The sequence below is a fragment of the Patella vulgata genome, chromosome 5, assembly GCF_932274485.2.
Source record: "Patella vulgata chromosome 5, xgPatVulg1.2, whole genome shotgun sequence".
Lineage (NCBI taxonomy): Eukaryota > Metazoa > Mollusca > Gastropoda > Patellidae > Patella > Patella vulgata.
In genome coordinates this window covers 50,578,747-50,606,044 of record NC_065883.2, presented here as the reverse complement: position 1 = coordinate 50,606,044, position 27,298 = coordinate 50,578,747, and the positions used below count along the sequence as shown (strand labels likewise).

The window sequence follows — 27,298 nt, the reverse complement described above, 5'->3', positions numbered from 1 at the left end:
ACGCTCATTATACCATAGACTAACAATATCTGCAAAATTCTAGTTAATATTTCTATTAGTCCTGCGTATTTGATGACATATATTTCTGCTCCGTTTATTGTGTACCGGTACTGTTAGCCATTGTCGGCAATCCAAACAACGTCTCGTCAATGGTGATATCAGTCATGTTGACGAAAAGGCGGGGCTTACGACAGACAAGAATTTTCATTGGCTTTTAGAAGGGTAATTCTCGTTAATATTTCTATTATTCCTGCGTATTTGATGACATATATATCTGCTCCGTTTATTGTGTACCGGTACTGTTAGTCATTGTCGGCAATCCAAACAACGTCTCGTCAATGGTGATATCAGTCATGTTGACGAAAAGGCGGGGCTTACGACAGACAAGAATTTTCATTGGCTTTTAGAAGGGTAATTCTCGTTAATTTTTCTATTATTCCTGCGTATTTGATGACATATATTTCTGCTCCGTTTATTGTGTACCGGTACTGTTAGTCATTGTCGGCAATCCAAACAACGTCTCGTCAATGGTGATATCAGTCATGTTGACGAAAAGGCGGGGCTTACGACAGACAAGAATTTTCATTGGCTTTTAGAAGGGTAATTCTCGTTAATATTTCTATTATTCCTGCGTATTTGATGACATATATTTCTGCTCCGTTTATTGTGTACCAGTACTGTTAGTCATTGTCCGCAATCCAAACAACGTCTCGTCAATGGTGATATCAGTCATGTTGACGAAAAGGCGGGGCTTACGACAGACAAGAATTTTCATTGGGTTTTAGAATGGTAATATCCATTGAGCACACACTCATCATCTATTACAATGACAGCGTTAATGGGCGGGATTACAGTTAAACTGGCAGAATATATCGAAGAACAGAACAAATTTAAGCCATCGAGGATAATGTGCGGTGCTCCACCTATTCGCTTCTTTACTAGGTTTCATGTCGGTAAGTTTCCCCTTCATCGCCCTACAACGTCTCGTGTTCGACTCCCCCAAACTAAATTCACGACCCGCAGCCTTATTACCGTGTGCTTCAGCGTAACTAATTACCCTCAACTTCTCCTTAGCGGTATAACCGGTTCGTCTCGTAGCCATTCTGAATAAATAATTTCTAAGATTCGTTCGTTCGTTTCTAGAGTTTTACGTCCACTTCCACCTAATGTGATATCGTAGACAAGATTTCTAAGAATGATGACTAGTATTTTATATACATCGGGGTGTTCTCTTTGAGCAAGACTGTCATTTAGTAACCATTTTAAGTTACCGACGGTTTTCATTCAACATGGATTCAGTGATTGGCCCATTGTTATAATTTACCGGTATAGTGAGTTGTTACCGTTTTCTTTATGAAGTTGTTTGTAGTTGACAAAATCATTGTTTCTTTGATTGGTATTAAAAATGCTAGTATTATTTTACTGATAGATCTAAATAGCTACAATCTGGGTATTGTCATGACGTGTGTAGTGGGCGGGGCAACAGACGCTATCGTTTGATTGTCAGTTGTTTGCATAACTTGGAGTAAACAGGAATTGTTGTTTCTCTTTTACCGGTAGTCAGGATTTAAGTCGTGAGTAGCTGATCATGATAAATTATTTCTACAGGTATTATTTAATTTGTTTATCATCAAAACCGATTCATTTATCACAGACAATTACTCACGAATTTAACACGATGTAATAGACGGCCATGTTTGTTGTGGGCGGGACTTAAATGACAATTTCACTACCGTACGAGCAACAGAATTACAGCTAAAAGTTATGCAATAATGCAATTGCATATTATAATTAATATAAACAAATGTAATAAAAGCAATTTATTTCATAAAGAAATATATATAAAGCTTGATACGGCTAAATATTGGTAATTATTATAACTGTAAACAATAGAGTTTGACCTAGTTACTGGAGATCGCAGGTAGATTGAGTCACGTATGCTGTGGCACGAGTTTCACGAGGTGCTGGGAAAGGGTGCGCCTAAACCACACATATTTTTTTTTCCTGAAACACCTCTGCCAAAGTCGCCCTGCCCCTTATCTACGCATGCGCCCAATAAACCGAAAAATACGGTAATTCATTTGTGATTTAAAAAAGATACATTACCTGGGATGAGATTTACTGATTTCCAAATGTATAATTACCTGGGACGTGATTAACCGATTTTTTGATATATTTGTCAATGGCGAAATTACTATTTTGAATGGATAATGATAATGGATAATAATACTAGGACCACGGTAAGGTGCTTTTTTTTTTTTAACATTCACCATTTTTATTCGCACTTCATATGCAAATAATCGTAATCAAAATGAACCGATCGGATAGACGGCTCACGGGAAAATAAACGATTCATCTAATAATTCAACATAGGAGATAAATTAAGCAGGTCTTATTTCTATACGCATCTCGGAAAATTGAACTACTCGTCTAATAAATAAGCGCACTAGATAAATGAACGGTCGGCCATTTCTAAACCCCTTTCGGAGAAATTAAACGCTGTACCATTAAATTAAGCCATAGTACTAATTAAACTATTTTTGTAATTTTCAAACGATTATTATCAATTATCAAACAATGTTTTGAAATTAAACTATATACCTAGTTTTTAGCGCCATAACCCCCATTATAAACGATACCAGTTTTACAGTGTAATAACCTTGTGACAATATGGACTAAATTACTATTTTGAATCACCGTGGACCATAATCCGCCACAAATTTTATGTTTCCACCGACTATAATCCGCCGCGAATTTCAGATTTTCGTGGATGAGAAAAACGCCGAGATATTTGAGCGGAAAAAAAGCCCACAAGGACTAATTTCATACTTCCGCTCGAACTGTACTGTACGTGGTGTCAAAATACATGATCTATCAAAGTAACGGTAAGATGGAGAAATGAATGAATGAATGGAGTTTGTGCTATACAAATAATTTAGACCTGTGCCACAAAGTCATCCTGTATAAAAATTGGTCAAATGTGAATAAATTTGTTAGTGAAATTTGACGTAACCGATATTTCAATTTGCGTAACCAGGAAGTCAGTCACGTTTTTTGGAGCTGGCGCGACCGCACGTAACCAATTGGTATCGTTTGCGTGAAATTTCGTGGTCTGAATTAAAACACAGAAAAAAGACAAATCAGTGATTGAGTAACATATTAATATTATACCTGTAAGTGAGGCCATGCAGCCTCAAGCGTAGGTTCATCTTCTTCTGGGTCAAACTCAGCTCCACTTGGGTTAGAAGATGGGGGCAAGGTACGGAAGAGATTAGAAGAAAACTAAAATAAAATTATGATAGCTGTTTTAAATATCTATTATTAAGATTGTCTCCAAATAATTTAACAACAATAATTTATGAACAGTGACACTAGCAAATAGGTGGTGGAAAAATAAGTCTTTAGCCTTTTGGTGTGGCATCTTGAGCCTTTAAACAAGCGGCTGCCAGGCAGGATACGCCCACATTTTGCAAGAGATGGATAGAGAACAAGCTAAAAACAAACATTATTTTTTGTACAATCAGGGGCAATAATCCAGAAAGTTATGGTCTGAAATGCGCAAATATCAAAAGGGACCGAGATCTTTGGGATATAAAGATATGTTTAACGTTTCATCAGAAACAGATAAAAATTGTCACCTCTAGAGGGCCCACAACCTTCGTATTGCATACTTTTACACAATTTGCGTACAAAGAGCGGCCATTTTGTCGGGCAGTTTCATTTCGATTTTCCCGAAATTCAAACTCAACCTTCATTATGGTGGAATGGTGAAATATTAAACCGTTCATTAAAATCTGAAAAAAAAATTGTGACCTCTAGAGAATCCGCAAGCTAAAAATGAGATTTTTCGAACAATCAGGAGCCATAATCCAGGAAGTTACGTTTGGATAAGCAATTATCAAAAGGAACCAAGATCTTAGTGTGTAAACGCGATATATTCACATATTTTTTTTAAAATTGGATAAAAATTGTAACCTCTACATGGACGGCAAGCTAAAAACGTGATTTTTTGTACATTAAAGAGCCATTACTCAGGAAGTTACGATCGGATACGGGCGAATATCGAAAGCAAGCAAGAGCTTTGGGTTATAAACATTTATTTCAACTCTCATCAAAATCGGATCAAAATTGTGACCTCTAGAGGATCCACAAGGTTGATATACCAGAAGCTATACACTATTTGCGTACGAGGGGCGGCCATTTTGTCCGGCAGTTTTGGTCCCATTTTCACAAAATTCGAACTTAATTAACATTACGATGTTATAGTAATATATTCGAACGTTTTTTTTTTAAATGGATAATAATTGTGACCTCTAGAGAGACCACAAGCTAAAAACATGATTTTTCATACAATCAGGGGCCATAATTCAGTTAGTTACTATCCGATATGCCCGAATAACGAAAGGAACATCCTTGGGTTATAAACATGCATTTCAAGTTTCATCAAAATCAGATCAAAATTGTGACCTCTAGAGGATCCACAACATTGATATACCAGATGTTTACACTAATTGTGTACAGGGCTGCCGGCAACCAGTATCGCAGCGCAAATTGTGATACATATTTTTTTCCTTGCTAATCAAAAATTAAAATCAAACGTTTTTGATTCGCAGTAACTGCGAATCATTAACATTCCTGTCATTTTGGATATTGACACGAAGATTTATCCACATTTAACACTTTCAACGTATATAAAATATCAAATAAATTTTATAAACAAAACTGAATTCTCCGTGTGACATTTTCCTCTCGAACTACCCAGACTCAATTCATTATACTATACATGTATAATACAGGGACATAACTCTATGAATTGGGACTATTAAACCGGAAATAGGGAATCAAGTAGTACCACTCACGTTGCGAGACATGTCAATTTCGAGTAATTATATCAGTATTCAAATTGAAAAAAAAATAAATTCAGGGTATCCCCCACGTATTATAAATATAAAAAAAAAAAATAAATACATGTAAACGTATTGTAAAATGAGAAATCAAAGTAAGAATTCCTGTAAAATATTATTGTTTACATCGTGTGCGTCTAGTTAATCAAGATTATTCGTAAAATACTGTGTGCGTCCGATTGAACAAAAATAGTAACACACGATAAAAAGCAGACGAAATTGTTTTCAAACGAAGAAATAAATTAAAATGAGTGGGACTTATCAATATTGTAACTCAAATATTTAGGAATTTTCTTCGGAACTATTTAGGAAACAGTTTTACACCTGTTATTTGGCCACGAGCTTGCGTTCATTTTCAAAATCTTCAATAAATTTAGACCGTCCTTGCTTTCCTGCAAATTTAAAATGCTTGAGTCTCAAGTTGCTGTAAATGAATTATGAAAGAAAATGTTATTCGGTTATTAACAAAAAAAAATATTTTTAATGTTTGAAGACTTTTAAAAGAACAGGAAATTAGTCTTATTGTGGTATTTTCAGACGAGTGTCAGCTATGATTGAAATAATTCCTGCCGGCTATCGCTTCGGAAGTTGCATGTAAGTTTTCAGCCTTTATTATTATATTTGCAGAGTGATATCTCAATGTTGTAGCTAGTTCTTGTTCAAACAATTGCAGTTTGTACTTACATCCTCAAAAATGCCCTATAAAACTATGACAGTGATGTCTAGCCGAAGATTCTAGTGGTTGCTATGTATACTGTTCTGACGTGTTGTCAACAAATGTTAATTTTGGCATAATGATTAGGCCTATATTTCAGCTGCTATCTTTGACTCCCTCATTGTATTTTCAAGCAATTTTGTGTGACTAATGACTTATTATTAGGTAGATCATGCTAGTCAGACTTTGATCAAAGCGCGATTTTAAAGAAATTCCACCTGATTACGTAAAGATAGGTGAGTGAAGCTAGCCTACCAAAAAAGAAAACAAATTTGTCCAGACTGTCACTGCCTAGTTAGTAGGTTCGAAACTACTATTCGGATATCCGTTAAAGGATGCAAAATAACGGTTATCCGAATCATTTTACTATCCGTTACAATCTTCTGAAATTCTGTTATGTTCTATAATATATATAGTCATTTTTACATTTGATTACTTTGAAATTCTCCCCAATGCAACTGATCACGTACGCAGGGCAAAATTTTTAACAATGGCTCAAGTCGACAACACACGTTCCAGAGTATGGCATTTCTTTGCTAAGGTAGCAGACAACAAGGCTCAACATCAATGTCAATCAACGTCAACGCAAATAATAATAATCATGATAATGGCGACGTTATGGGAACCCATCAACGCCAGATTTCTTCATATATGATAGGATTGGAAGTCCAATCTCAATATACATGTACTCCACTGAATGGCAAACTATGACCAGTAAATTCTTTGAATGGCATTTAGTAATTGGAACATAATCAAAAACACACTTTCATGGATAGCAATTACTATGGTTTATTTCGCTGCGACGTTTCAACAAGGTCGCAGTGAAATAAACCATAGTAATTGTTATCCATAAGTGTGTTTTTGATTATGACCAGTAAAATTGCCGAATTTTGTGCAAGAGATATGCGCCCTCTTAGTATTGTAAACAGGCAAGGCTTTATTGACACAATGAATACGATAAACCCTCGATACCAAGTACCATGCCATACCACAATCAACCAGCGGCTGCCAGGCACGATACACCAACATTTTGCAAGAGATGTATAGAGAACAAGCTAAAAACAAAAACGATTTTTTGTACAATCAGGGGCCATAATCCAGAAAGTTATGGTCTGAAATATTTCTGAATATAAAGATATGTTTAAAGTTTCATCAAAATTGGATAAATATTGTGACCTCTAGAGAGTCTATAACCTTTGTATTACAATTACATACTTATAATTATACACAATTTTCGTACAAAGAGCGGCGATTTTGTCGGGCAGTTTCATTTTAATTTTCACGAAACTCTAATTAAACCTTCATTATGGTGGAATGGTGATATATTATATGTTTATAAACGACTTATAAAACAGCGATTACCTATTATGGCAGTTATACATACTGCAGGGCTGGGGCCATTACATTGCCAATGTAGTTAATTACATTACCATTATTTTTTAAATGTAATCATTACAATTACTTTCTCATTTTTAGCAATGTAATTAATTACCATTACCCATTACATTGAAAGTAATTAATTACCATTACTTTATACTTTATGACTAATCACTATATAAATAAAACACCTTTTTTCATAGAAATTAAAGATAGGTTGCCAGGCAACAAAACATATGCCCACAGCAGCTAAATCGTCTGAGCGGTCGTCAAGGGTTGTCGCATATTTATTGAGGGTTAACAAAGTTCTACAAACTTAAACAAGGGTCTCAACACTGGAAGTAATCTACAGAAATTGTTGAAATTTGACCGGCTTTTTCGTTTTACTAATTCAAATAATGCATATAAATTTCATACAGATCACATGATCACTTTTGTCATTCAAACGTTCACAATTGCCATAACTCTAGAAATTATTGACGGAAACTGCTGAAATTCAATAGATCTGTTTCACAAATTTAAATGATGCATATAAATTTCATACATATCGAGCTTTAACAAATAAAACAAGGGAAATAACTCTAGAAGTAAATTGCTGAAATTCAATAGGCTTTTTCGTTTCACTAATTTAAATCATGCATATAAATTTCACAAAGATCGGGTGATAACTTTTTGTGTTAGAGCGTTCACAAGGATCAATAAAGTGAAACAAGGGCCATAACTCTAGATGTAATAAACGGAAATTGCTGTCAGGGTTTCTGCCAGAAAAATATTGAAGGGGGGTACAGTTTATGTTCCCAACTTTCCAAAATTTGGTCCACTTGACATGGAATAACCCTATACCATATCTTTACACTATTTCACGAAATCCTAACTCAGCCTCATTAGGGTGTAAGCCGTAAGGGTGAAACATATTTTAAACTTTTTTTTCAATCGGATAAAAATTGTGATCTCTAGATGGACCACAAGCTAAAAATACGATTTTTCGTACAATCAGGGGCAATAATTCAGGAAGTTACGATCCCATTTTAGCAAATATCGAAAGGAACCAAGATCTTTGGGTTATAAACATGCATATTAAGTTTCATCAAAATCAGATGAAAATTGTGACCTCTAGAGTGTCAACAAGCTAAAAAGGATTTTTCGGACAGAAAGAGGCGACGACAATATATACGTCCACATGAAAATGTGGGCGTATAAAAAAGTACACTGTAATATTCATATGCAGTAATTCGCCTTGATTATTTAGAGGGGTTATTGTCCATTCGACCACACTTTTCGACCAATCAGAATCGAGGAAATTTCTAATTTGTGCTACAATACACAACAAACGGTCGGACTGTTATGTGACCTCTGGGTTATTTCACATGTGGTACAAATACAAGTGTGCAAAGTCTAGTAATATCTATATATCAACCTACCATATTGATTGCTTCTGGGTAAATTGCATCTGTAACAACACCTCGATTCTGGGTGACATAATCTACCATTTCGTTTAACCCTGCCCTCTTTACTTCCTTCCATTTTAAATCACTTAATGGATCTTGCACAAAATCAAATAAAACACAACACTGATGAATCTTACTAATAAATAACTCTTCTCTCTCACTTGGTGTGGCATCTGAAAGACAAAAAACAGTTTAACTTCCTTATTTACACAAAGATAACAAAGGTAACCAATTAACCCATTAGTTACTAAGTTAGCCATTGTTTAGTTTATTTACATATATGGCTAATTCCATGTCAATGTTCCACACTTGAACAAAAATAAAATGATAAGGAGGAAGTTCAATGCAATTTTTTTTTTCAATACAATTATGTTGAAGTTATTTAAATTGGGTTGATATTTTATCTGTCTTACGTTATAACCAAAATACCTGGCGCCAAAGTTGTTGGTCAGTTTTTAAGAAAATAGTTATGATTTAGCAGCCTAAATTTAATTTGCTGTGTTATAATAAAATAGGGGTAGAAAATGATGATAGTTACATATTTGTATCCTATAAACTAGTATTAAACTGTGCAGTGTATATAATTTCTTTGAGGGTAACTTAAGGTATCTTTCAAGCTGAAATCTTAACAATAAATTATTGTTCCGTCTGTCACAGAATACACTGAAAAGTTTCTGTATTAACACTAACAGAAGTAGGTAATATTTAAAAGTTTAACAATAATACTAATAGCTATCTCCTTCTTTATATGGCTGATTCAGAACATATAATTAATTAGATCTAATATGAATCAACAGCGTGAAAATTGTATTTGAAATGTGTCCTGTCTGTCACAATTGTCCCGTCTGTCACAAATGTCCCGTCTGTCACAAGAGTTTATAATGCTGCTTCCCTGCTTTAATCTGCTTTTTTTTTTACCTTCAAATAGTTCAGGAAGCTTGTAATAACATTGTTGAATTATAATAGATCATTTGTCACTGATCTCTTTTTATTATTTGATAATTCAGTTGTAATTATCAACAAACCAATTCTTCCACAAAAGTTGGCTAACTTTAGGAATTTTTGGGAAACCCCAGTCAAAGTTGCTCCAATTTGAAATTTTTGAATTTTTAAAATGTTGATTTAGAATTGAAGATTAGGTATCTGAAGCCCTCATATCCAAATATACCAAATTTAAAATATTTATATTCGTTCAGGGCATGACAAATTACTTCAAGATTATCAATCTTTAATTGTTATTATAAATTTATTCTGATTTTTCTTTAAAGCACATGTACCAGATTTTTTTTTTATCATGTGAAATAATTTTTAAACAGCAACCTTCGTTCTATTATGAATTGTCTAATCAGTTTTATATTTGTCATACATGTATATGTAGTTTGCTTTAAAAAATAAATGAATTTAAACAAATTCTGAATGATACGAAATGGTTCCAAAAACTGAAAGATAACAGTTTAACATCTCCATTAGAATCATAGAATGGATTTCGAACATCAGAAGACATGTTTTCATTGCTCATCATTAATTTCCAATTATTTAATCATTTCAACTCCCAATTACTTAAAGGCTCAATACCACTCTTGTTGTAACTGAATAATATGTCCCAATCTTTATTCTGGTCAACAAATTGTACTATTATACAATATTCAAATTAATTGGTGATACAAATTTCATCTTAACACACCTAATTTAAAAAATTGGAAAAATTCAACTAAATGATTTGAAAAGCCTGACATAAAGCTTTTCAAATGTTACTTGGATTTAAAAATATTTTTGAACCCTCTGGACAAGTAAAATAGGATTTAATGGATAATTTACACAACAGGTAAGACACTAACACATCTAGTACTTAAAATAAGGCTATTTTTTATTTTCTGGAGCTGTCAAGCCAGCAAGAGTGTTATTGTCCCTTTAATCATTTCAACTAAGTTCTCTTATCCAAATTTGTCCCATTTGTCACACATACAAACTCACCCCTAAAAGTATATTTTTGACATGATTGCTCTCATCTTTGCCACAGATATGATGCTTAATTTATGGGAAACTTGACATCATTATAACAATGTAGTGTAATTTTGATTTGAGAAAGAAAATTTGTTTTAAATAAATCCATAGGAAAATGGATGCAAATTAATGTCCCGTCTGTCACAGTCAATGAGACATCTCCATTAGAAGCATGGAATGGATTTCAAACATCCAAAGACAAGTTTTCATCACTCATCATTTACTCCCAACTTCTTTATCATTTCAAATAAGTTTGCATTCTCTCTTGTCCAAATTTGTCCCGTCTGTCACAATGACTTTGCCACCGTATTTTTCCTTGGCCCCCATTGGCTAATTCAGTTTTTCAATCCTGGATTAATTATTTATTGTTTGATTTGTATAAAACAAAGTTCATATGCTCCGTGGTCCAAAATGTCATTTTTTTTGTTACCGGTAAAGTTGCCTTTCGGCAATGGAAGTGACGTAAATGTAGCAAAAACTACAATTTTGAGAGTTCGGTACCACTTTTTGAAAGCAAATATTATTTTTTTCAAATCTGGTATGACTGAAAGGGTGTGCCCTGTAAAGGCGCAGAAAACATTGGACTCACTTTTTTTAATTTCGATTTAGTTTTCGGGTCATTTCGATTTAAAGGTGAAAAAGGGTGAAAAAATGAGCTATTTACAACCCATTCAGGCTTTTCATATTTTAATATATTTTATCGCAACTTTCATAAACTAGTAGTAATAATCCATACGAAGAGAATGTATGTGAAAATTAGTTTGTAATATAAGCAGTTGCCAAAAAAATGGGCAATTTTGCATGAGTCACTTTTTACGCTAGTTTGCCTGAAAAAGAATCAATTATTATTCAATTTCCATAAAAGTGACACCATTTGATGTGTAATGTCAATTTTAACTAGGTCAAAGGAATTTAACATTTTCAATGTCACCGGAAATGACGTAATTTGGGCAAAAATTGTATTTATAGCCTTCAAACCAGTAATTTATTTAAACGAGTCGTATTTGTTATTTTTTAAAAATTTTGATATTTGATTCCAATCAACTAATAGAATGAACCCATACGATTATATAGATATCACAAAAAGTTTTCTAACTTGTACAGTTGCGGAGAAATAGACGATTTTCAACAGTTAACTTTTCAAGGTTTTTGGTCCATAAAAGTGTCAATTATTATTCGATTTTCATAAAATTTCCAGTGTGTTATACCTAATGCCATTTACGATTTTATACAAGTAATTTAACACTTTTTGTGTCATCGGAAGTAACGTCATTTTGGCAAAAACTGTATTTTTAGCCTTCGAAACAGATATTTTATTCAAATTTGTATTGTTTTTAAAATTATGATATTTGATTCCAATCAACAAATAGATTAAACCCACACTATCATACAGATACCCAAAAATGGTTTCTAACTTGTACAGTTCCTCCCAAATTTTTTGGACCGAAATCGCCGCGACGCGGTGAAAAAAAACTCTCAGAATTCTCTTAGATTTCACGGTGAAATTTCGCTTGATTCCGCAGCGATTTTTCTCTAAGATTCTCTAGGAATTCACTGTGTTTCTCTAGGAATTCACCGTGTTTCTCTAGGAATTCACCGGGTTTTGCCGTGCTTCCTGAACTAATATTGTCTATAATAAATTAAAGGAGTTGTAATATAGTAATACTCCCGGGAAACGTGTACATGGATAATGTACAGGCAGGTTTGAATAACAAATGAGTAAGGTAATCTCGGGAAGACATTTACCGGCATTTTGTATCGGTTAGGATTTTTTCTCCAACGCACTTTATACATACATAACGCAGACCAAAATGTATGCAAACTATGAACAACTTACAATTTTTTAAACATATCAATTCATCTTCGTTTATAACTTAGATGTAATCCGTCAATTTGGGGCTGCTATCAAATCCAAACTTTAAATTATATACGATGAGCTTTTACACATTACTTCATTACTCGCAGCTTTGGTTAATCTAAATCAATCATCCATACAGCACGTACAGTAAATCACTCCGCGGGTCGCTTAACGGTATGTTACATGGTCAGAAACGCGCCAAAAGATTGGGACTACATGTATATTCTTACGCTGTTTTACTCGGCGAATAATATCCGCTGTGACAATATACATCTACTTTATGTCACCCAATTCATTTCGGTGGGAGCAGATATTGAATAAAGCCATTTCACACACACATATGTGTACATTACATGCGCCTCATATATTTATACAATATCCACGAGTGTGTTAATTCTCGTCTTCACCCCGTTATAATTTACTTATTTTGAGTACACTTTCTGAATGATTCCATTCTTTTGTACGTCTAACTTGTCGATTTCCTACTGCATATGTACCCTGCAGTCCATGCGAAATGATATTTTTTTTACTGGACATTTGGGCAGGTATTATTCCAACTATTGCTGGACCGAATGAGATTTTACTGGTCCAAAAAAGTTCATACCAAAAATATGCATAAAATAAGTAGTAATGGCCTAAAACTCGAAAAACAACAAACAGTATTTTCACTCTATTGTTACTTAATATTATCTATGATACACGTAAATCATTATTATTTTCTATCAACAATAGCTTGGACTTATAATTAAATTTTTATCGCGCCAATATTTACAATCGTTTTACTGTTCTATAAATAGACCGCGTAAAGAAAATATAATCCCTTAGATGACAATCGAGTCTACCAGAAGCCAATGTTATTAATACAATAAAAGGACTTTCGTTTTAGTCTGGATTAACCTAGCCTACTACTTACTAGCTCGATATACGGTACTACGTACTCGAGATAAGATTTTGTTTACATTTTAAACAATAGTGAAATTAACACAATAAATTAAACGAGAATTCAACAGTCCGTGCACGAAGTGCCGTCAGTCAGTGCCAATATGGCGATGATTTAATATTTGTAAGTTGAGTGTCCGTTAACCCGTCCACAAGCAAACCCGTCCACGGTTAAGGTAATACCAGTACTTGACTTGTATATTATTTAATTGATTAGAATAGATCACTTTTACTCATTGGTTGTTTATATTGTTTTATTTACCTAATAATCAACTAGCTTGGCTCGCCATCCTGACAGCGATTAGTTCGAGTTCAAATTCTTTATCAGGTATAATATATAGTACAAACAAATAAATAAATACAATATGTACAAAAACAATATAGTTCACCGATGTTTTTGTAATAAAGAACAATAGTATTGTTTGTTGATTAGCGTTATGATTTTAGACAAAATGGTAAGTTCACCAATGTTTTTGTAATAAAGTAGACCCGTATTGTTTAATTGACTTTATCCCATGATTTAAAAAATTGGCGATGGTTAATATTGGCTCAAAAAAAATTCCTTAAATTGCGCCGGAGCCCCTTTTAGATTAATTGAATTCGCATAAAAACAACAAAGAGTGGCTACGTGCGATTTTATTCTTTGATCTTGATACACAGGACATTTCTGTTATTCAAACAAATCTGCACGAGAATGACAACATACAAGTTGACATTTACCATTGGTAGGGTGACCCATGCAACAATAATTTATCCGCTAAGAAATTCGGTCTTACCTGGAGAGTAGTTGACTGTCCAACGACGAATTTCTGAATGATGACGAAACAGCGCCGGGTCCACTGGGAGCACGTGCGAGTAATTCATCGCAGCAAATATCCACTATATATGCTCATGCACGTGGTATTGTCACAACATCAGATGGTATATAAACACAAGTTAAAATTTATTTCACCACGCTTTTGTCTTTCAAAATTATTTGCTCGCAAACTACGTTCAAAATTTTAAAAATTATTGTCGTTTTTATTTTTCAATTCGCTATTTATCTACAGAGTGTTGTCATTTAGTTTCGGCGATTTCACATCTCCGTAGAACTTGTTTTAGTCGAGATAAGAAAAGAAGCCGTAGTTATCTTTTTATTTTTTAAAGGTTCCTAAAATCTTTGTGGAATTGCTAAAACGACTGGTGTCAAATTAGAAAATAAACAAATTGTTTCGTATCTTAAATTTGCTACCGGGAATTAATCGAAACGCACAATAGTCTCGGTTGACTATATTTACTGTTCGAGACTATTGGCTTTTAGGGTTAAAGGGAAACAAATCGTTTTAATTTATTTAGGAATTGACCGACGGACTTGTTTTAATTTGTTGTCAACCTATTCAATTAGCAAGCATGACGTCCAACGATGAATTACTATCCAGCATTGGTTTGGGCGATCACTATGATCTCAGTACAATAACTAAACTTCCCTTCGCAAGAATTACAAATAGGCTAGTACTAGGCATTATTAATAAATTTCCGACCAATACGGAGCACCGGTCTATAATTACTGCTTTACATGACGACTGCGTGACGTTTGATGACAAAGGTATTCAAAGTAGGCTGGTCAGACTGAAGACAAAGACTAGAAAGCTGGGTAAAAATAAAAATAATTCTAATAAAGATTTAAAATTATATGACGATTATCTCGACAGTCCTTTTTTCCCCGGGTTAGTGGACAAGACACCATCGGCAGATACCAGCACGATACATTTAATAAACAGAGAGACACAGACATCTGTCGATGCTGCAACTTTGACCAAATTAAATAGGAAAAATAAGAATTTATTAAGAAGGGTCAATACGTATATAAAAAAAAATTTCCGTTTAAAAAATCGACTAAGGAAGACCTCAAAAGAATTGATTTGCGCGAAGGCTAATAATAATAAAGTTTTGGCAAATAAACCTTGTGGCGAAGAAGTAATTTTGTATGATGTCAAAAATCAAAGATACACTCCAGAATGCCATAATTTGGTCATGCAACTAAAAAACCTCAACGTTTCCGATAGGAACGTCAACGTGAAATCTAATTATACCCCAAAAAGAACTACAGTTCAAAGAATATCATGTGAGCGCGTCGGTGTATCTTTAAAGCATGTTTTGGAAACCTTAAAGTCAGCAAAAAACACCACTTTATATACGGACGAAACTACAAAATTTGGCTCCAAATTCGGTACATATGCACTAACCGCTGACTCGACTCATACGCCAATTATTATTGGTCTTCGGAATATGGCTGATAAATCTGCGCAAACTACTCTTGCAACTTTAAATGAAATTTTGGCAGATCTTGATGATATAGCTGGACCCATTAGTAAATCCGTAATTTTCGAAATTAGAAATACGATGTCAGAGCCAGCACCGAAAAGCTTTTTAACAATTTATTTACACAGTACAGAGGCAATATTTGTTCTAAATTAGTAGAAAACTGGTCAGATTTATCAGATTCAGAGCGAAATATTCACCTAAATATAAATCATTTCTTTTGCGGTCTTCATCTATTAACTGGTTTGGCCGATAAAAGTGCGTCTGAATTGAAGAAATTTGAGGAAATGTATTTTAAAACGTATTCGGCCCAAACGTTTAAAACCGCTTCTTCATTTTTGCCAAACGAACCTGGGTGTGTTCGATTGGTTCGGACCATCTGTAAAGCCTTTACAAAGGGTGGGGACGAAAAGTCGGGTTGTTATTTGCCTTTTAAGTTGTATCTCAAGTCCCTTGGGATTTCAAAATTACCGCTAACGCCATTTCATGGTAACCGGTTTAATATTATTTTCCACAATGCCGCAATTGTAAATTATATGGCCAAGCATATAACAAATTTTCTTGGTGATTTTGGAACAGAAAATAGATTGACCCAAAGCATATTTTTAGATATTAAAATTCTGTTATTTCATATTGAGTGCCAGGCTTTGGGCTTGATAGATAAATTAATTACAGCTCCAATGTGGCACATACTAGAAAGCGGCATTAATGCACTTGACATGAAAACTTTTTATCAGAAATTACATGATTTTTTGGAAAACCCGAATATTGAAAACTTTGTTGAAGGTAAATCACACCCATTTGAATCTCTAATCAAAATTGAAAATGATTCGGTCCTTGCTAACCTAACGAAATTTGAATATGTTCTTAATTATGCATCTTCTAGTTTGTATTCACTTATTCAAACCCAACTACAAAATGTCAATGTACATCTCAAATCTGTACATAACTTGATCAGCTATTGCATATTTTTCATTTAGATTGATTAAAATAGTCTGTCATTATTTATTTAATACTCTAATTACTCCATGAAACTTTTCGTCAATATACATACTTTCCGAACATTATTTCTTAAATGGGACATCAAATAATAATTTACAAAGGAACATTCACATATAAATACCAATATAAATAGACCTATGTGTCTATGGGTATACAGAAAATATAAATAGATTGGTCTAATATATCTACAAAAACTTAAATAAATTTAAATTGGACTGCACACATCAAAATTAAGCACACAGGAATGGCTGATCCAAAACTGAGCTGCTTTGCGCATGCTCGGAAATCTTAAATTCAATCGAAGCATGGAGCCAATTTCATCAGATAGCAAATTCCGAATTAAACGAATAGTCCCGAATGGTAGTGATGGTTCATTCTTATCGGAAAATAAATCAATAATTTGAAATAACCAAGAGAACATAACTCCGTCAACATTGAAAACCCAAAACAAATACGTCCGCGGATGGTGCACAAAAGCAGTGTATTTTACAATGCAGTCGAATGGATATATCTTGTGAAATATAGCACGCAGGTACAGTTTCTTGGCAGTTTATAATAAAGGATCATCTAGGGTTGTTGTTTATATAAATATAGTGCCATAACTGTAAATAGTTTTCAAGATTTTTTTCAGCTCGGGTCACCCTACCATTGGTTTGGGGTTCATGAAGAATAGGCTCTTCTATCGAGCCTACAGTTATTCTTTTCTAAAACAAGCCAACAGTGAGGCTGATGTCCCCCGCCGAAATAGGAAAATAATTAGAGGACACATATAAAAATCAAATTGCGTATCGCTCTGCTTACCCTGAGCAGAAAATGCTCATTATCAAACTTAGTCAAGGTATTACTGTAATGAAACTATACACCAAGTTTCATCAATCTCACTTAATTAGAACTAAAGTTATCGTGTCCCAAAGCATCAACCAATCAAATTGCTTATCTCTGCTTACCCTAAGCGGAAAATGCTCATCTTCGAACTCCATCAAGGCATTGACCTAATCAACACATACACCAAGTTTGAACATTCTAGCTCAATTAGGAAGAGAGTTATCGTGCCCCAAAGTATCAACCAATCAAATTGCTTATCTCTGCTTACCCTAAGCGGAAAATGCTCATCTTCGAACTCCATCAAGGCATTGACCTAATAAACACATACACCAAGTTTGAACATTTAGCTCAATTAAAAGTTATCGTGTCCCAAAGCATCAACCAATCAAATTGCTTATCTCTGCTTACCCTAAGCGGAAAATGCTCATCTTCGAACTCCATCAAGGCATTGACCTAATCAACACATACACCAAGTTTGAACATTCTAGCCCAATTAGGAAGAGAGTTATCGTGTCCCAAAGCATCAACCAATCAAATTGCTTATCTCTGCTTACCCTAAGCGGAAAATGCTCATCTTCGAACTCCATCAAGGCATTGACCTAATAAACACATACACCAAGTTTGAACATTCTAGCTCAATTAGGAAGAGAGTTATTGTGTCCCAAAAAGTGTGACGGACAGACAGACGGACAGACAGACAGACGGACAGACAGACGGACGAACCCATTTTAATAGTCCCCTGCTTTCTTCGAAAGGCGGGGGACAATAAAATGAGTGCCTTGGATTTTTGTGTGGATTTGATAGCAGTTATACTTGACTGATATTCTCTGACATCGGAGACTTGTGTCACGTTCATTTCATTTTTGCGGTAAGTACGAGCTTCTTATGTCTGATTTGAAAGCGCTTTCGACTCCCGTTGCAAGTTCTATTTGTCACTTTTGTGACTTTCGCAGTGTACCCCCTCCCACCCATATTGTTTTAATACGTCATAATTATTATCATATACCGGTTACAGTCAAGATTTGCTAAATACTTTTCGCCAAGTAACACAGCGTAAGAATATATAGTCCCCGTGTCGAACCCAACATCCCATGTTTTCGTGCAATTCTTCACCGCAAAATAGTTCGCGGTGATTTTGCTAGCTTCCGTTTCGCTAGTGATTCTCCAAGATTCCACCGTGAAATAGAGTGTTTTTCCGTGGTGTTCGGCGATTCTAGTCCCAAACTCCAGCACTGTAGTGTACGGTTGCAGAGAAATAGACGATTTTCTACAGGTCACTTTTCAAGGTTTTTGTTCTATAAAAGTGGCAATTATTATTCGATTTACATAAAATTTTCACCATGTGATGCCTTATGCCATTTATGATTTCATAAAACTAATTTAAAATTTTCATTATCACCGGAAGTAATGTAATTTTGTCAAGATAACTTACATGTAACAAATGTATACAATGAATTGATATTGCCGGATTTGGTTGATTCTGCGTACATTACATTTGATGTGTGCAATGCTTATATGAAAACCTGTTTAATGGTTTCATCGGTACCGGAAGTGACATATGTTCAAGGGCAACAGGGCACCGGTGAAACCCGTCTTTACTGCGTCGCAGTTCTAGTTTTTAATTGAGATTAAATTAGCCATATAAGATTACAGCAACCAAGTGCTGAAAATAATTTTAAATAATCATCCTCCAGTTTTTGCGCAGGTGGGGGAGATGGGGAATATTGTGGACAAACATAATAACATTTATAATTTAGCATCTAACTAACAGTAATTACATTTTTAACAGCACTAGCAAGCTCATGATGACATATTATAAGACATATTTGAATAAGATAGGTTGCCAGGCAACGAAACATATACGCCCACAGCAGCTAAATCGTCCGAGCAGTCAACAAGTGTTGTTGCATATTTTTTACTTTTTTGGGTAATGAAACATTTATAATACACTAAAATATGATTAAGAGTAACAACTCATGAAGTAATTATCAATCTGAAGTCAATCAGATGGTAACTTTAGCCTCTAGAGCGTCACAAGATTTTTCAAAGTGATCAAGGGCCATAACTTTGGCAGTAATTATCGGAAATTGTTGAAAATCAATAGGATTCTTTGTCTCATGACCTCAAACACTGTGTATAAATTTAAAGTCAATCGGATATTAACTTTAGCCTCTAGAGCATCCACAAGATTTTTTGAAGTGATCAAGGGCAGTAATTGTCGGAAATTGCTGAAAATCAATAGACTTCTTCGTCTTATGACCGTAAACATTGTGTATAAATTTAAAGTCAATCGGATATTAACTTTGCCCACAAGATTTTTTGAAGTGATCAAGGGCCATAACTCTGGAAGTAATTATCAGAAATCGCTGAAAATGAATAGACTTCTTCGTCTCATGACCTTAAACACTGTGTATAAATTCAAATTCAATTGGATATTAACTTTAGCCTACAAGTGATCAACCATAATTGTGGCAGTAATTATCGGAAATTGCTGAAAATCAATAGGATTCTTCGTCTCATGACCTTACACACATTGTATAAATATAAAGTCAATCGAATATCAACTTTGGCCTCTAGAGCGTCCACAAGATTTTTTGAAGTGATCAAGGGCCAAAACTCTGGCAGTAATTATCGGAAATCGCTGAAAATCAATAGACTTCTTCGTCTCATGACCTTAAACACTGTGTATAAATTTAAAGTCAATCGGATATTAACTTTGGCCTTTAGAGCGTCCACAAGATTTTTTGAAGTGATCAAGGGCCATAACTCTGGCAGTAATTATCGGAAATCCTTGAAAATCAAAAGACTTCTTCGTCTCATGACCTCAAACACTGTGTATAAATTTAAGGTCAATTGGATATTAACTTTGGCCTCTAGAGCGTCCACAAGATTTTTTGAAGTGATCAAGGGCCATAACTCTGGCAGTAATTATCGGAAATCTATGAAAATCAATAGGCTTTTTCGTCTCATGACCTTAAACACTGTGTATAAATTTAAAGTCAATCAGATATTAACTTTAGCCTCTAGAGCATCCACAAGATTTATTTTATATTCCTTACTAATCTTAGGAATAGTTTTAATTTTAAGCAACAAAAGTTTTAAACCAGTGGCTGCCAGGCAAGATATGCCCACATTTTGCAAGAGATGGATAGAGAACAAGCTAAAAGAAACAAGCCAACAGTGAGGCTGATGCCCCCCGCTGAAATAAATAGATGACACATATTAATTAATCGCACATTTATTTTTTCAAAAGTATCAAGCAATCAAATTGATTATCAACTGTACACTCAGTTACATCACTCTCCATCAGATAGAATCAAAGTTATCTCTAAGTGTCCCAAAGCATCAACCAATGAAATTGCTTAGCTCTGTTTAGACCGTGTTGAATTGATTCCTTGTTTCTCCTCGCCCGCGCGCTTATATCGAGGACCCCGAAAATCGTGCGCTTACGTTTTTAACACAAAAAAAAAATATTCAAATAATTACGTTAATAACATCTAAAAAAAAATTCTACCAAACATCAGAAGTCAATTCTAGTTGTTTATTCCTCGTTACGAACTAAATAAGTAAGTGCAGGGGTGGGGCGCACTACACGCAAACCAAAAATCTACAAGATAAACCTGCGGACAAGACAGAAAATAGGCATTGCACCGAATAAACACATATCAAATCAAGTGAATGGATCCGGTTGATAATACACATGTAGGGGCCCGCATACTATGGAATAAGTTACACTGTATATGATTGGATGAATTCCGCAAAATGGCGCGTGTAGCAGTCATTTCGGCTAATGAGAAAGCATATTATATTCTGTAAGACAGTCGCTAATATTCAACCGGGAACCTGAATAATCAATTTTTTCATTGGCTAAAATTATAACACGTCATTATTATTCAAGTATTACCCAATCATATCTTGTGTAATAAATAACGCACGCCTTACAAAATGGTGAGCAATGCCGGGACATAGGTAAATTCGCGTACCGGTCGGCCTAATTTATTGATGTTCAAGGAAATAATAGTGGTCCCGTTCGTTCGTTTCTGGAGTTTAACGAATGAACGAACGAACGAACGCGACCACTATTATTTCCTTGAACATCAATAAATTAGGCCGACCGGTACGCGAATTTACTTATCTCGACTCGACTTTGGTGTGTATTCCCAGCACTTTCACGTTCGATGATATTGTCGAAACCATCTATAACTCAACAAGCGAATCAAATTTCGTCTAAGTGGAATGTTTCCATTGTATTGTAACACAAGAATACGGAAAATTTATATCAAAATATGGTTATTTCATTTTTTAAAAAGTTAAACAAAGAAGCCACTTGTTACCAAATTTTAGTTTGTTATTAAATTTAGATAATATTTATTTAATCAAATGTGTTTTTATTCTAACCAATAATAAAACTAGATTATTTATAATATTATTAAAAATGGTACACAACCCTCAGACTATATAGGTATTATGCCAGACCACTTTGTGTTTTGAAACCCACTTTGTGTTGTGTTTACCGCACTACCGCACATGATTGCCAGAGTGGTGGCAGGAGAAACAAGGAATCAATTCAACACGGCCTTAGCATCAGCTCGAAATGTTAATCATTGAACTCAGTCAAGAAATTCGCCTAATCAACATCAAGTTTAAACATTCTACCTCAATGAAAAGCAGAGTTGTTATGTTCCAAAGTCTTGACCAATCAAATTGCTTATTATCGAACTTAGTTATACACCAAGTTTCATCACTCTCACTGAATTAGAACTTAAGTTATCGTGTTCCAAAACATCAACCAATCAAATTGCTTATCTCTGCTTACCCTTTAGAATCAGAAAATTCTCATCTTCTAACTCCAAACTCCATCAAGGCATTCACCTAATAAACACCTACACCAAGTGTGAACATTACATTGAGAGTTATTGTGTTCCAAAGTCTCGACCAATCAAATTGCTTATCGTTCTGCTTACCCTGAGCAGAAAATGGTCATTATTGAACTTAGTCAAGGCATTGATGTAATAAAACTATACACCAAATTTCATCACTCTCACTTTTAAATTAGAACTAAAGTTATCGTGTCCCAAAGCATCAACAAATCAAACTGCTTATCTCTGCTTACCCTAAGCAGAAAATATGCACTCAGCTTCGAACTCCATCAAGGCATTGACCTAATAGAGAGAGAGAGAGAAATGAGGTTTAAAGTCCACTCAACACAAACTAGTTCATTTCGGGACTAAAGTATGGTTCAATTTTATTTCAATAATTCGCTTGCGCGTAGGGGTCTTTAGCTGTCGCAGGAAACCAGAGAAAATCAACGAGGCTGGACAGGCGACCCTATTCCTTGTCACGTACAACCGGGGAATCGAAACCACACCAGTTGACTCAATGACAGGCTTTATGATACAGCGCGCACACGCTAACCATTGACCATCCAACCCCCCGTATTGACCTAATAAACACCTACACCAAGTGTGAACATTCTAGCTCAATTAGAAAGAGAGTTATTGTGTCCAAAAAAGTATGACTGACAGGCAGATGGACGGACGAACCCATTTTATAGTCCCCTGCTTTCTTCGAAAGGCGGGGGACAAAAAACATGATTTTTCGTATAATCAGGGGTCACAATCCAAGACGTTTTGGTCTCAAATGCGCAAATCTCGAAAGGGATATAAAGATATATTTTATGTTTCATCAAAATCTGACAAAAATTGTGACCTCTATTAGAATACACAAACTTCGTATTACATACTTGTACACAATTTGCTTGTAAGGAGCGGTCATTATGTCAGGCAGTTTCGGTTTGATTTTCATGAAATTTGAACTCAACCATCATTAGGGTGTAACATTGATATATTCAAACAATTTTTTAAATTGGATAGAAATTGTGACCTCTAGAGGGACCACAAGCTTAAAATGTGATTTTTCGTACAATCAGGGGTCATAATTCAGGAAGTTACGATCCGATTTGTGCAAATACCGAAAGGAACCAAGATCTTTAGGTTATAAACATGCAGGCGGATCACGTGGCTAAGTGGGTAAGACGCTGGCTTGCTAGCCTGGAGGTCGGGTGTTCGATCCCTGCATTGGCCGAGAAAGTTCATCCAGATTTTACGGCCTGGTTTCCCCTTGTCAGTGATGCAGGACGGAGGGCCTGACAAGGACAGCTGTCTAGTCGTTCGGATGGGACAAAAACCCGAGGTCCCGTGTACATATTGCAGTTTTGAGCAGAACAGTAGGACGTTAAACCCCATTTCATTTCCCTTGGCAGTTGGAATTCGATATAAAGAGCAGGCCGTAGCGCCGCTGCCCGGGCAAAATTTCCCTCATAGCACACTGTACATTATAGCGTATGTCCGTCTTCGTTAGCCCAGTTTAGGAGCAGAACAGTAGGACGTTAAACCCCATTTCATTTCATTTATAAACATGCATTTCAAGTTTCATCAAAATCAGATGAAAATTGTGACCTCTAGAAAGTCCACAAGCTAAAAACGTGATTTTTCGTACAATCACTATCAGGTGCCATAATCCATGAAATTTCGATCTGTTACATGCCAATATCGAAAGGAACCATGATCTTTTGGAGATAAACCTATTCAAGTTTCGTCAAAATCAGATAAGAATTGCGACTTGTAGAGTGTCGACAAACAATTGTGGACGGACAGGGGCAACAACAATATACGGCAACATTTTCATTTGGCCGTCTAAAAATGATGATCATAGTCATACATGTTTATATGTGGGCGTCTAAAAATGATGATCATAGCCATACATGTTTACATGTTCAAGTTACTGTACTTTGAAAATCTACATATGTGGCAGAAAAACCTTGACAATTTTTTTTCTAGTTCAGTTATTGAAAAAACAACCACAACAAAATCTAAATGGCCTATGGCTATATTTTGTTAAACAATAATTACAGATCTAAATTTTTATAGTCTAGTGTGAGTGAGTGAGTGACATAATTATTTCGTTTTTTTTTCTTTTTGTTATTATCACTTGAAAACAATAAATATAATACTACGGTACATGTATGTCAGTTTCTATTTGTATGATTTATTAAACATACATTATGCAAGAGCTAAATCTGTCTATTGCAGGTCTATCTTTAGGCCTGAAATGTTATCTAAATTATTAATTAGACATTAATTAACTTAGCCAGACAATCATCAACTCTCGATGTCATCTCTATCCTGTGATATTTCCTGGATTAGGATCCGATTTGCTGCTCAACTTTCATTCATAATTGAATCATGAAATGGATAATCGAGACTATGTTTTTTTATTGTACCGACTCAAGTAATGATGATTGAGGTTAGGCCGAAAACTCAATCGATAAATTCTCGGTTCAAAGTGGACCAATTTGACTGAAATTTTTCAGCTAATTCCCTTTACATCATCTAGTTTTTAACTATTATAGTGAGAACTGCCAGTTCTTTATCTAATCTCCCATAATGTATCTTTAAAGAAAGAACATAGTTTTGATTTTTATTATTTTTGTATGAAGAATACAAAGTGTCACATTGAATAGATCTAAACAATTTCTGATATTCGTACAAGCATTTATCTTTAATTTTAGCACAAACTATTAGGCTACTGTATTAGAGTTAAGTATTAGTCCCGAGTTATTTTGCATTAAACGAAATAACAACATGGTTATAAGTATATGGATGATATAGCTATAAATGTATTTCTACCATGTATACATGTAAGTAAGTGTTATACACAATATATCTTGGTATCTTTGATTGATTGACCTATAACATCAATAATCAGGTCACAGTCCAGTCATGATAAACATTAAACTTGGTGTTACAAACACAAGTCAACACTTCCCTCAAGCTACATCTTATCATTTCAATTGTTTAGTAAAAAATATTTTTGAAGAAAAAAAAAGAATAAATATAACCAGGTAAAACACTGCCAATGACCTACTGTACTATTAAGCTTGGTTGAAATTGAAGTCAGAATATATTTATACAAAGACGACACTTAATTATAAACATTATTTTATAAATATGCAATTACTTCATCAATCTAATTATTTTATTTACAGATAGATTTTTGACATTTAAGCTTATATCCTTGACCCATGGAAGTTACATGCATAAAATGCATGATTAAATAAGCAGGAAATGGCTGTAGATAGAAATTCTTTAAAATTATTTAAAGATAAAATACCTTTCAATAATGGTAACTTCTGCAATTCCCTGTTTTTGGTCACATTAAATCTTGACGAATTTTGGCGTTTATCCTTCTTGACATGTGGTGTGCCTGGAAATTTTATTTTGGCTATTGGAGCTGGAGGGGGGTGTGCTTCTGTAGAATTCTGTTGCTTCTTTTTGGCAGCCTAAAGAAACAATTATAATATTGATTGCATCATATTAATTAACATTTAAAGTTGACATTTAATCCAAAAAAGAAAGAATTAAATTTGGAACACTTTAAGCTAATCTTTGTAGTTTGACATACATTTACACGGAAATTGAATGGAGACTATCCAAAATAATTGATGAAAACAATTTACAACCCATATCAGTGAATCCTATTCTAATTGAAAACTTAAAAATCACCCCATAACATGATCACTGAAGTTACAGTTTAATAGCTGCCTGCGAATTTAGTTATCTCTTTCCTTCTGCGACCTTGCAGTTGATAGAATAGGATGCCTTTGTTATTTATTTTGAGCTTATATTAATCATACTTTCAATTAAATTTGTGAGAGCACCAATCAAGATGAGCAATGAAACTGTAGGTAGCTAGTATTACTAGATTCTTAACTAAAGCATCCTATGTGTATTAGTGCTGATTAGCCTATCTCACCTGTATCGTGTACAATTACAATGCATAAATAATATCATGCATTTAAGATTTGGCTTGGCAAGTCTATGTCACATGTGCATCATGCTCATTGATTAGGAATTTTTCTAAATACTTTTTGTATGTAAGTTTCTAATATATTTTTTTCATTTTTAATGTTAGAAAAGTCAACTTTATCCTTTATTATATACATTATCTTTAGGTCTGGTTATTCACTCAGTCACTGTCCCTACAGTAGGCCTACACACACACAGTGTTTGTACACAGTCCAGTACAACAAGCAGTAAGCATTTTAGTTTGATGTTATTAATTTTCAACATCTCGAACGACGTGTTTTTAAAACTAAAATTTTGTAGGTCTCCTGGGTGTTTTCCAAATGAACTGTACTCAAGAGTCTAATCATTTTCGTTAATTCTCCCGACCGAATGCCTCTCTGACCGCCATGTTGAAATCCATGTCAATATGGCTACCCCATTGATAATTATGTCATGGAAGTAATCTACACTATGATCTTACCTCCCCATCAACATTTTCCGGTCCATCCTTGGTAATAGTTTTAGAATTTGCTGTTGTCTTCGTGACCGGCTGAAATAATAAATATTTACAAGGAAATGAATAGAACACTGTTTCTTCTTCCTAACAACTGCCCGTCACTTCAAAATTTTACATACGAAATCAGCGACAAATTAAGGAAATTTAGCAATTACAGCATATTTCGGCGTCGTGTTTTTCATGTTCGTTGCCTTAGAACATTAAACAATACTCACCTTATCCTTTTTGGGTTTATTTGGCATGTCGAGTGAAATCTCTACCCAAGAAAGGTAGATACAATTTTTATCGACGTACTTGATCGCCTCAACACAAAACAAGCCGTATTATTGGTCATTCAAGGTCACATGACTTAGAAAGCGCTTGTTCCGATCATGTGATCAACCGTTTTTTCTTCCTTTCCGAAAAGCTAGGTTTATTCAAATTATTGGGTACCAGTTAAAAAAAACGTTGGTTCTGTTGAATTTAACTTGTTTAATATTAATAATCAAATATTAATTCACCATGCATACAAAAATTGTGGTCTTTTATCCATAAACAAAATGATGCCTCATTAACGTTTTTG

The 27,298-nt window shown here is 34.5% G+C and overlaps 1 protein-coding gene across 10 annotated transcripts in view; it reads right to left on the bottom strand.

The window, feature by feature from the left end:
• The window catches only part of LOC126821162 (serine/threonine-protein phosphatase 2A 56 kDa regulatory subunit delta isoform), a 112,729-nt gene extending 85,644 nt beyond the window's left edge, over positions 1-27,085 (bottom strand). For all 10 annotated transcript variants that reach the window (XM_050549534.1, XM_050549537.1, XM_050549539.1 and 7 more), the window contains exons 1-5: positions 26,952-27,085; positions 26,701-26,769; positions 25,546-25,714; positions 8,418-8,617; positions 3,172-3,282 (exon numbers count right to left, since the gene is read on the bottom strand). In XM_050549534.1, coding sequence (XP_050405491.1) covers positions 3,172-3,282; positions 8,418-8,617; positions 25,546-25,714; positions 26,701-26,769; positions 26,952-26,978 — 576 coding nt within the window. In that variant the 5' untranslated portion in view covers positions 26,979-27,085. The remainder of the gene's footprint in view (positions 1-3,171; positions 3,283-8,417; positions 8,618-25,545; positions 25,715-26,700; positions 26,770-26,951) is intronic.
• Between the last annotated feature and the right edge of the window lie 213 nt (positions 27,086-27,298).